Source organism: Phoca vitulina, unplaced genomic scaffold (genome assembly GCF_004348235.1).
Source record: "Phoca vitulina isolate PV1807 unplaced genomic scaffold, GSC_HSeal_1.0 scaffold19, whole genome shotgun sequence".
Lineage (NCBI taxonomy): Eukaryota > Metazoa > Chordata > Mammalia > Carnivora > Phocidae > Phoca > Phoca vitulina.
Genome location: NW_022589722.1, coordinates 27,686,942 through 27,698,937, shown reverse-complemented (window position 1 = coordinate 27,698,937; position 11,996 = coordinate 27,686,942). Strand labels below are relative to the sequence as shown.

Below are 11,996 nucleotides of genomic sequence, written 5' to 3'. Positions count from 1 at the left end.
GGAAGGAAGGAAAACATTTAGGATTACCCATCATTATCTCCATACCATTCCCTCACCAGTGTAGGGTCAAAAAGATGATTTTGAAAGCACAAGAATGTGCTCAAAGATAAACAGGCAATGGAACGATGACACCATTGAAACCTGTTGGTGTGTGTGTGTGTGTGCATGTTTAATTCATTGTTCCTGCCAAAGATTTACAGCATAACGAAAACAAAAATAGCAAATTGCGGTCCCTCTCCCAGAACCTACACGGTTCCGGAAGGCCCTTAGAGGACGAGATCCGCCCACTTGTAGCGGCGTCACTTCCGCTTCCTGCCGCACGCGGCCATTTCCACTTCTCCGGCGCGACTTTCCTGAGGCGCGCGCGCTCCCGTTCTGACGTCGCCTGCGCTCTGCGGGGTGGCGGGACCGCGGAATCGCAAACATGGTGAGTGTGCGCTCCTGGAGCGGGGGCTGGGAAGCGGGAGACCCCGGATTCGGTTCACTCACTGGACTGCCGGGGCTTAGAACGTACGCTGTCCAGACAGCCCGGCCCGGGGTTAGACCTCTGGCGGCCGCGGAGTCCCAGCCGCCCGGCCTCGAGTTAGAACTCGGGCAGCCACGGGGCTACAACAGTCCCGCTCGAGGTTAGAACTCCGGAAGCCTCAGGGTCCCAGCTGCTGTGGTCGGGGGTACTTTGCAGCACTCTGTGCGCGTGGCCGAAAGCGTCGGGGGAGTGGAGGAGTCTTGGCCCAGCATGGGAGAAAGAGACCAACAACCCACGTGGGAGAGAGTAGAAAGTTGGATGAGAAAACGAGGCTCCATTTTTTTTATTTTTCTTTTTGGGGATCGCTAAGGGTGTGGAAACCAGGATTCAAATCAACCTCCCCTACTCCACGTCCCCATTTGTTGATGTTCAGGAGAGGGAGATCTAGATCTCCATGGGTCTGCGCCTTAGTGCCCGCTGCGGGTTACACGTGCCAGGGACTTACTGGAGCCTTTGGCGTTTGGGAGCTGTGGGAGATGTGGAGTGACCCCAAACCCCGGCCAGGTTGAGGAAAGGCTCCCGCGCGGCGGTAGTCTTCCAAATCAGAGGTCCTGGTAGCACCACGTGCAACTTCTCTAAGCTGTTGATGATCTCCCAACTTTCAATCAACTCCTGTAGCTTGGTAGATAGTTCTGTTTAGCACTTGGTAAGGAAGGAAGAGTTTGCAAAGAGTTCCACTTCCATGGTGAGGTTTAATCCTTCCAACGGAGCTTGGATCACGTTGGGCATCTTACCGCACTCCTTCCCCCCCCACCCCCTATTTTGAAGCTAGTACGTGGCTGAGCCTAGAACTTGAAACTAGCTCATCTTCCATAATTCCATGAAAAGTTTTGGAATGGGGTGGTCTCAAGTTGAACTTAAGAGAAATTTCCCTCAACTGTAAAATGGGGATAGATGCATGAGGATGTTGTGATGATTAAATTAAATGAGATAACGCAGAGGCGCTTGGGTGGCTTAGTGGTTTTAGCGTCGGACTCTTGATTTCCGCTCAGGTCATGATCTCAGGATCCTGAGATCCACTGTGTCTGGCTCCATGCTCAGCGTGGTGTCTCCTTGAGATTCTCTCTCTCTCCCCTCCCCTCCACCCTGCTCGCTAGCTCTCTGGCTCTCTCTCACTCTCAAATAATAAAACTTAAAAAAAATTAAATGAGATAATGCATGTTAAACACCTAATCCTAATCCTTAGTATGGTGTTAATGAGCTCATAGTGTTTATTGTTAAATCAAAACTTTGCCCGGGTGTTTTTTGGCTCCCTGGTGTACAGGGAGACCAAACAGATCAGGCTAGGGATGAAAATTAGGTAGCAGTGTGATTTCATTCCTTCACTCATTTAAATAACCCTCGAAAAAATTAAAAGGTGAACAAATACACACTAAGCAAATTTCGGTTACTATTTATGAGCTGACCTTTTATTGTTGATTTAATTAAAATGATAAGGTGAGGCCTCTTTGATGGTTTTTTGGGCTCCTGAAGTCTTCCCTTTTTATGCATTTAATGTTTTGTTAAGAGTTGAGAGTCCTAAATTGCAGAGATGGGTTGTTGGAACTGCATTGGAAATACCTGATAGGGACGCTTGGGTGGCTCATTTGGTTAAGCAGCTGCCTTCGGCTCAAGTCATGATTCCAGGGTCCTGGGATCAAGTCCCACAACCGGCTCCTTGCTCAGCGGGGAGCCTGTTTCTCCCTCTGCCTGCCACTCACTCTGCTTGTGCTTTCTTTCTCTGACAAATAAATAAAATCTTAAAAAATAAAATACCTGACATTTTTTTAAGTATATAAATCCAAGCCAGTAAAGGGAATAGTAGTGTGAAAAAATAATAAACCCAAAGGAAGGAAAGAAAGAAAAAGAAACATATCAATTGGAACAAATAGAAGGTACAAAAGAAGGATTTAAACCTAATACATCAGTACTTATATAAATATAGAAAGAGACCAAGTGCTCCAATTAAGACAGATTAAAGTAAAAAGAATGGTAAATGTAGGCCAAGTTAAAAGGTGTGGTGTAGCCTCTATAAACATCATAAAGAAATAGGTTTTAAGGTGAAAGGCAGGGATGCCTACGTGACTCAGGTCAAGATCACGGAGCTCTGGGATTGGTGGGGTGTCTGCTTCTCCCTTTCTCTTCCCCTGCTGGTGCTTGCTTGCTCCCTCTCCCTCTCTCTCTCAAGTAAATAAATAAAATCTTAAAAAATAATAATAATAGGGCGCCTGGGTGGCTCAGTTGGTTAAGCGTCTGCCTTCGGCTCAGGTCATGATCCCAGGGTCCTGGGATCGAGTCCCGCGTCGGGCTCCCTGCTCTGTGGGGAGCCTGCTTCTCCCTCTCCTCCCCACTCGTGCTCTCTCTCTCTCGCTATCTCTGTCTCTCTCTCTCAAATAAATAAAATCTAAAAAAAAAAATTAAAAAAAAAAAATAATAAAAGGTGAAATGCATCCGTGAAGATAAACAGTGGCTAAAAAAATAAGGTATGAATAAAATAAAAATGACATAAATACAAGAAGAAGTAGACAAATATGCAATTATATAGCATTTAAGTATATAAATGATAGATGGTGAAGCCAGAACATCAGTATGGTAATAGAGGATTTGAACAACACCATCAATAAACTTGATCTAGTGGTCATAGTGAATCTAGTGAATAAAATTATAATGGAAATTTGAAAACAGAACTGATCAATAATGAGAATACCACACACCAGAGCACATAGGAAGCAGTTAAATACCAAACAAAAGCAGAAATTATTGAAAAAGCAAATAGATCCAATGTATAGGGAAGACAGAAGATTTTCTTTGAAAAGTCCTCTCCAGTGAGATTAATCAAGAAAATAATCAAAAGAGGTATAGGTAAGCGGTAGCAAACATGAAGGAGACATAATCTGCAGATATTAAAAAGGATATTATGAACATTTTGATAGCTATAAATATAGAGACTGAGATGAAGTGAATAAATGCCTGAAAAAAATGTATCAAAACCAATTTAAGTAGAAATAAAACTGAAGGGGCGCCTGGGTGGCTCAGTTGGTTAAGTGTCTGCCTTCGGCTCAGGTCATGATCCCAGGGTCCTGGGATCGAGCCCCACATCTGGCTCCCTGCTCTGCGGGAGCCCGCTTCTCCCTCTCCCTCTGCCTGCCGGTCCCCCTGCTTGTGCTCTCTGTCAAATAAATAATACAATCTTAAAAAAAAAACTGAAGAGTAAAGAAACGAAATTAAAATTTTTTCATGAGAAAAAACCTATACCTAGTTTTGAAAATAGTTTTATTGAGATAATTTATGTACTATAAAAAGTTCATCACCTGTTTTGAAGTGTATAGTTCAGTGGTTCTTCATATATTTACAGAGTTGTGCAACCATTGCTGTAGAATTTTAGAACATTTTTATCATTTCCCCCCCCCCAAGAAACCTTATGTCCATTAGCTAATGGATATAAAATAAGAAAGCCTATTTAAGTTGGTTTTATCTCAGGAATGCAAAATTGGTTTAACATTAGAAAAACTGTAAAAAAAAATTAAAGGAAAAAAGTCTTTTTCATCTAAGCACAAGAAGAAATTCTTTTTTTATTTTTTATTTAAATTCAGTTAGCCAATGGATAGTACATCATTAGTTTCAGAGACATCCTTAATACAGTAGGAAATAAAGTGAATTTTTTTCTTAATAAAGTGAATTTTCTTAGCCTGAAATACCTAGGAGTAAATCTAAAAGATATTAAGCCTTCTGGAAAAATTGTAAAGCCTTACTGAAAAGTACTGGTTTATAGTATATATTTAAATGATTGACAGATTCTGCATCCTAAATGTCTTTTACTGCAATTGGGATTATATCAAATCTACAAATCAGATTATCCCAGCAGATTTTTGTGGGCCTTGAAAAGCAGATTCTAGAATGTATGGAGAACAGCAGACCAAAAATAAGGAGACCCTTTTCCCCACTTCTTCAGGGAACTCTAGCCCTCACTTAATACCACTTCATCCTGGGACCACTGCAATGTTTTAGGGACCGGGCGTTTTGGTGCAATCTCACGCTTGATGTCACTTCCGCTGACGTCACTCTATGTCACTTCCTGCTTCCCTGCGGGTGGGTCATTTCTGTGTCCTTGCGGTATCGGGCAGGAGACCACCGGGACAGACGCAATGGTGAGTGTTCCCACCGGGCCGTCGCCCACGGGTCACCACCTAGAATTGCGGTGCCGCGTGCCGCATGCCGCGGTCCAGCCTCCAAAACCAGGGTTAGACCGGACCGCCGCGGCGAACCGCTCGTTGCTCGCGATGATAACGTGGGGTGCACCCTAATTTTATATGCAAAGATATATAGGTGTAAAAAGAATCATAGGGAAAACAAATGAGAAATTAATGAAAATGGTTAAGCTCGAGAGGTAGGGATGAAGAGGAAGGAATGGTATAAGCAGCCCCCATCCAGTTCGTTCCCTGCGTGGGTTATTTTGAAGCAAAGCCAATGACGTAGCGTCTTATTCGTAAGTACTAAAGTATGTATAAAATAAGGGTTTTTTTAGCAACTGCAATGCCATTTTAATTCCCCAAAATTTAATAATTCCGTAATATTAAATATCTAATATTAGAATCAAAGGCTTGATCAGATTTTTTTCTTTCCTTTTGTTCCCCCCCCCCCCCCCCCCCCCGCCAAGACTACTTGAATATAGAGATTTTGTTCTTCAAGAGGGGTGACGATCACAGGGCATCTTGTGATGTCGGTAGCTATTAATCAGTGTCATCCATTAATTTATGTCTGGATTAATTACCTAATGAATGTGGGTTGCAGGATGGTGGGATTTGATTCACTCATTCCTTCTTTATTAGGTGGAATAATGATACAAGAGAAAGTTGTCATTTATTTATTACCTAGTGATACAGTCTGTGTAGGAAAGGTGGGAATAAATGCTTTACTATTTACCAGTTTTCGAAACACTTTTAGCTCACTAACATAGCTTTTACTTTGAAAACATGTAGATATTTTATATATTTGAAAAGTAAAATCTTAATTTTTTTAAGCAAGCTGAATACAAAGGAACCCAAATTGTATATCAAATTGATAACCACAGGAAAAAAATTGATTTGAATAACTTGACTATAGTACTCTGACTAGATGGCCCTAGTCAGATATATTCTAAGAACAAAAAGAAATTTCGACCTTGGTGAGCTTGTTCGTAGAGGTACCAGCCATTTTGTATGTATTAGCAGGTCAGATAAATGAGAAAATGATGTTTTGGAAACCAGGATTCTTAGTGAGGACAGAGGAAGATTTGAATGGGGAATGGAGAGAGAAAACTTTGTGCTACATTTGTATAAATTATACCTTAATTTTGATTCAGTAAATTTGTATGACTCAAGTGGATACTGAGCCATGAGAACCTATTTGTAATCCATTTGCTATAATATTATCAAGCAAAAGAGAGGCAAATGAAAGTATATAAGCTTTAGTGTACATCATTGGACTGGGTAATTGCTAAAACTTTTTAAGCTGATCATTCTCTCTCTCAGTTGTTAATTGAAGTATTTTATGACTTGTCTGGAACAACTTCTGGTTCAGTTTGACTGATGCTTTAATGACTCCCCCCCCCCCCTTCCCATAGACTGAAGCTGACGTAAATCCAAAGGCCTACCCCCTCGCAGACGCCCACCTCACCAAGAAACTACTGGACCTTGTTCAGCAGTCATGTAACTACAAGCAGCTTCGGAAAGGAGCCAATGAAGGTAAGGCAGCCAGAGAGTGTTTCAGGTAGAATGATAAAGGCACTGTCTCTGGCTTAGATTTCCAATTTGGAAAGAGGGCTGGATACTCTTTGATTGGAACCAGTGGAAGGACTTAAGAGCAGCATTTTGGCAGTAGATGCTAAAGGTTAATGGGCTACGAATTATTTCAGATCCACCAGTTGTTAACATTTTGCAGCATTTACCTTGGATTTGAACTTGGGCATTGTGGCTCCAGAGTGTGTGCTCTCGTCAATACTCAGGCATTAACAGAGTGTGTCTGTGCGCTAGCACTGGGCCACAGTGGTTAAACAGTGCTCTGGGGTGCTGATTTTGCTTGGTAAGTTGCGTGTGGTGTGAGCTTTCTAGAAATACTGCTCATGACAAATTGGGATGGTAAAACCCGGATCCCTCCTCGATCACAGAGTTTGAGAAGTGCTGTACCGCAGAGCTTCATGCTGGCAGAGTTTGTGTGAAAGCTGTTCCTGTCGACCAGGCAAGAGATGGTGGTGATTTGGACAAGTGTGGTAGCCGCGGAGAGGAAAGAAGTGGTCTGTTTCAGGATGTGTTTTTCACAGAACTGATGGTTTCGATGTAGGGTTTGCGAACGGCATGGAGGATGGCTAATTGATGCTTAAATCCCTTATCACTTCCCAGGGCCACTACAGGACACAGAGAATTGCTTGTGCCTGGGGATTTTTGCCCAGTTTTCTTGCACCTGTGTTTCTTTTCCTTGGAAATTGCTTTGTTGTAGCTTCCATGCCCAACCTCCCCCTCCCCCCATCACTTACTGACCTCCTGTCCTCTCCTCAGCCACCAAAACCCTCAACAGAGGCATCTCTGAGTTCATCGTGATGGCTGCAGATGCTGAGCCCCTGGAGATCATCCTGCACCTTCCACTGCTATGTGAGGATAAGAATGTGCCCTACGTGTTTGTGCGCTCCAAGCAGGCCCTCGGGCGGGCCTGCGGGGTTTCCAGGCCTGTCATCGCCTGTTCTGTCACCATCAAAGAAGGCTCACAGCTGAAGCAGCAGATCCAGTCTATTCAGCAGTCCATTGAAAGGCTCTTAGTCTAAACCAGTGGCCTCTGCCCACCCCCCCGAATCCTCCCCCTGGGGTTGTGTATCATATTGTCTGTGTCGGCATGTAGTTTCTCCAGCTACCTTCTCATTAGATTCTAGTACTAAATCTGGGTTTTGCATTTTTGTATTATTTTTGTTTTGTTGTATAGGTTGTTAGCCACATATTAACCCCCCACCCCAAGCTCCCATTCTACTCTCTCTACCGTCCTATCCTCTCTTTTGAAAAATGAACTAATGCCGAAAACAGGTGGAAACAGAGTGGTGACACCATTCACAGGCAGGGAAGAGCCAGGATAGAGATGTGGTTCCAGCATTCAGGCGCTAACTTCCTGTTGTGTGTAGGACCTGATGGATGTAAACGCCATTCACTTTGTATCCCTTGTGCCTGGAGTACAGAATCATTCCATATGTGTTTGCCCTCTAGGGGGTTATGTATCATTTGGGGAGAAAGCATGTATTCTGTGAGGTTGTTAGGTGTATGTCCAAGTGTCATTTGCCAATACACCCCTGCTGTCTGATTTGGTCATGTGATGTTATTCCCCCTCTCCCCCAACTCCCAGCCATGCCCCTGAGGGTGGCGGGGCAGCAGCATACCAAAGAGATGTGCTGCAGAATTCCAGAGGCTTCCTGGGCCAGTTAGACATGAGGCAGCTGACCTAGGTCTTGAAGGAGTCCATAGTGGCTAGAAAAAAAGAGGGTCAGCTGATGCTGGAACGAAGAAGTCTGGGCAAGTCACGAAGACCTGACTGGAAGCTACAGCAGAGATGTTGGAATCAAGGAATGGAGATGTCTTCAGTGGACACTGGGTACCAGCCCTGAGAGCCCTGACTCCTGTCTCCTGCCACGATGTGGGTCAGATGTATGTATTTATCACATCAGAAGGACAGTGCTAGTGTGTCATTTCTTGTGAGCATCCTAATAAAGAAATATATTCATATTCCAATTTAAAGAAAGTGTGAGTCTTGGTATGTATCCAGCTAATACCTGAATGAAGAACTGCTTAGCATTATTAGAATGCTTACACAAACTTTTTACCGAGAAGGTGTGGAAAAGCCATTACCTCCGTTTCCTTCTAGTCGCCCAGGGTCTTGTACAGACTCGGTCACTGAGGTGTTGCTCTCAGGCTACAAAGGGTTTCTCAGCCACAGCACTGCTGATGTTTTGGGGCAGCCCTGTCTGCTGCTGAATGTTCAGCAGCATCTCTGGCCTTTACCCACCAGGTGTCAGGAGCAATCCCCCACCCCCAAGACATTGCCAGATGTTCCCTGGTGGCAAAGTCACCCCTAGCTGAGAACTGTTGCAGAGTTAGGGCTCCTAGTGGCCTTTGGCACGTGCTAGAGAGTTGGGGGGGTGATGACTGAAGCCACTGCCGCCTCACCTGCCTCTTCTGTCATCTTAGGGTAAGCGCCGTGAGATCCACGTACCTCAGCAAGAGAAGTTTCCTGCCGAAGTACAGATAACTGGATACCATAATGGTCGGATGAGTGAGATTTTATTTAGTGTCCTTTCAGCCAGTTTGGGAGCATATGCAGGAAACCTAGAAACCAGCCTGTCCTGCTAAGGCCGTTCTGTACCTGCTGGGCGAGTCCTTTCTCCCGGCTCACTCCAGTATTCATATACCCCCACCCCACCCCAAGCAGTTTTATATTTGTGGAGGGTGGAGTTTCAGGTGCTTACTGTCTTTTGTTGAGTATGAACATTTATAATCATACTTTAAAAGACATAACTTAGGGGATGCAGAAAGATCAAGAAGTCCAATCTCCACCTAGGTGGAAACTGGGCCATCTCCACTTGAGCCCCAAGAAGTGCGGTGGGGCAGGGGCTCCTGGGATCTTCACCCCTAGTGCCCAGTTGCCTCTAGAGTGTTAGCCTAGTCACCACAGCCCCATCATAAGCCTTCAAAGGGCAGGGTGTCCCATCTATGATCCTCCAAAAAAAACTGGCTCTTTTCCCTGCTCCTAGTGGCCTCCATTGCCTGTCCTGTGTCTGCCTCTCCACCATGTTCTGTCTTTGCTCTGTGTTTCACATTTGGTTTCTCGAACACTCCAAACCTACTTTCTTCTCATATTTGGTGTTCCTTTACTGCACTGGGGGCTTTCTCCTCATGCCAGTCTTAACTCAAGTATCACTTCTGTAGGGCCTGAGGTACAAACTACCTCATCTCTCTTTCCCCCAGCGCTGTGACATTCGATTTTTAACTTGTCCTTAACTAATCTCGGAGGTGGTTTTCTGATCATTGCCCTCATGAGAGAGCAGGAACTTGTGTGATGTCCTAGCACCTGCGGTGCTGCCCTAACATGGATGCTCCGAAAGTGGAGAATGGTAATTCCTAAAGCCTAGACACACAAGCAAGGACATCTAGTAATTTCCATCCAGCCATCTATGAAGTTGGTTGCAGAATTGTGCATATAAACATTTTGGAGAGAGTCCAGGGGCTTTCATCGGGTCTGAAAGGGTCCTCTGACCCCACACACTGGTTAGGAACTTCTGTTTTAGAATAAGTTTCCTGAGAGGACCCATGATTAAGGAATGTTCTTATATTTGCAATAATGACCTTGCTAAAGGTCATTTGTAGTATGTTAAGTACTAAACAAAAACTGATGGGGAAGGAAGGGGAGCTTGTTCTAGACACTTAGTATCCCCGAGTCCCTCTCGATGTCAGCTAAGTTATATTTTGAAAAATCAGGTATGTGCCTCTGACTTGAGCAGACATATCTGCCTACGGTGGGGGTCAGGGGTGGGTGGGTATAATTGCTTGTCCTCTTCTGAAGGAAGAAAAAGAAAGTAGCAAGTCAGTATTTTCCATGATGTCCTACGGCAGCCAGCCTCCAAGATGGCCCCCAGGGATCCTCACCTCCGGGAATTCATGCCCTTGCGCAGTCTCAGCCCACACCAACTCAGAGCTGGCCTGCATGACCAACATGGTGGAATGATGTGTGACTTCCAAGCTCCATAAAAGACATTACAGCTTCTGCCTTCATGTCTTTGGATCCCTGGCTACGAGGGAAGTCACAGCCGTGTCATGAAGTCTTTTAGGCAACCTGTGAAGAGTTCCGAAGGCTTCTAGCCAACAGCTAGCATTAACTGCCAGCCATGGCAGTGAGCCTGTCTCATCTGTACTCACAGGATCTTAATTTGTAGGTGACTACAAATTGAAGGAGAGGAGAGGTCGATGCCATCGGAAGAATTTACTACTTAGATTTCCCAAGAGAAGGGGGCATGCCACACCACACAGGGCCACAGGGGAAGCACCCAGGATTTGGTCAGGTGGTAGAAGCAAGAGCAAGGGGAAAGCTTAGGCCAGTCTTTACGGGGGTTTCTGTGGCAAAGGCAAGGCAGGGCAGAGTAAAACAGCTTAGGATTCACTAGTCTGAACAATTCCAGTGGGCTCTAGGCTATAAGAGTGGTTTCGAGTTGCCTAGTAGCTGGCTCTGGGATGATTTAGGGCAGGGACAATGTTGGTAAGGTCTCTGGCTTGCATGAGAGGCATGCTGGCAAATACACTCTTAACTGTGTTCAGGAACTAGCTAGCTTTGGGAGGGGCAGTCTTTCCCCAGGCCTATAAGCACCCCCCGTCCCAGGTGTCAAAACAAGATACAGAAAATTAAAAACAAGATTAATCAGCCTTCTTGTAAGTGGATCCTCCGGCCTCAGGCAAGCTTTCAGCGGACTGCAGGCCTGACCAACATCTTGAATGCAACCTCATGATTGACTTCAAGCCAGCCTATCCGCTCCCCAGTTCCTTACACACTGAAATGGTGAGAAACAGTAAGTGTCCATTGTTTTTAAGCCAAGTTTTGGGCTGATCTGTTACACAGCAACAGACAACTAAGGTTGTGGGGGCTGTCTGGTCAACACAGCAGTAAATAGGGCCACGTCAAAACTGTAGGGTCATGCAGAACACCGGAGACACTGGCAGGGCCCACAAGGGAACTGTCCCCAGCTGCTTCCGAGTGGCCAGAAGTAATCCCACGTGGGACTGGCTTTCATAGGTGAGGCAGTCAGTTACAATAAGGATTATCGCACATTCAGGGACAGTTTGGGCTCAAACTAGAAAGCTGGATAGTCGTCTAGCTGAGTATATCAGGTGTGTGTTTTCCCCCCTGTACGGATTTGAGGCTGGAATTTCTGGATGAGGGGGAGGGAGAGAAAGAGGATGACTAATCTCTCCCCCGAGTTTGTGGTCCTGCCTTGCTTTTCTTCTAATATTTTAATAAGACATTAAAACAAGACATACGAGATGTTCCCTCTGCATCTGGCCCTGGGGGTATAAACGCATATGCGCATACGTCTGCTTGCTGTAGCTTCGGGCCGGACGAATTCGTGCTCCCGGGCGGCTGCTCACCACCTGCCCAGGCTGCCGGCCACTCGGGGAGGACGCGCTGACCTCACCCTTCCCGCCGGCGGCGCGCATGCGCGATCGTTTCTCCACTGCCCCCACCCCCCCGCGCACGTCACCACCCCCTGGTGGACTGAAGCGTGTTTGCAGCCAGAGGGGTTAGACGACTCAGCTAGTACCTACCTATTAAGCAGCATGTTACATGTTTTCTCATTGTCACCATTCCGCATTATCATTCTTATTATAAATATGAGGAAACTGTGGCTCGAAAATGCCAGGTAAATTGCCCACGCTCACTTGTATGTATGTGAGGGAGCCAAGATGCACATTTACTAAATCTGACTTAGGAG

At 45.4% G+C, this 11,996-nt stretch overlaps 1 protein-coding gene across 2 annotated transcripts; it reads left to right on the top strand.

The window, feature by feature from the left end:
* The first annotated feature begins 321 nt into the window (after positions 1-321).
* SNU13 (small nuclear ribonucleoprotein 13) lies at positions 322-8,256 on the top strand. 2 transcript variants are annotated; one of them, XM_032416850.1, is made up of 3 exons: positions 322-427; positions 6,108-6,228; positions 7,039-8,256. In XM_032416850.1, the coding sequence occupies exons 1-3, from the start codon at positions 425-427 to the stop codon at positions 7,299-7,301; spliced, it is 387 nt and encodes a 128-aa protein (XP_032272741.1). In that variant the 5' UTR covers positions 322-424; the 3' UTR covers positions 7,302-8,256. The 2 variants fall into 2 exon arrangements, with proteins under 2 accessions (XP_032272741.1, XP_032272740.1); XM_032416849.1 differs by lacking the exon at positions 322-427 and adding an exon at positions 4,531-4,653.
* Positions 8,257-11,996: the final 3,740 nt, after the last annotated feature.

Bases quoted from the DNA above. Each gene is read 5' to 3' on its own strand.
- SNU13 (XM_032416849.1), top strand. From the start codon at position 4,546: ATGTCACTTCCGCTGACGTCACTCTATGTCACTTCCTGCTTCCCTGCG. The intron at 4,654-6,107 runs GTGAGTGTTCCC...CCCTTCCCATAG, and splicing joins CCACCGGGACAGACGCAATG to ACTGAAGCTGACGTAAATCC. The intron at 6,229-7,038 runs GTAAGGCAGCCA...TCCTCTCCTCAG, and splicing joins TCGGAAAGGAGCCAATGAAG to CCACCAAAACCCTCAACAGA.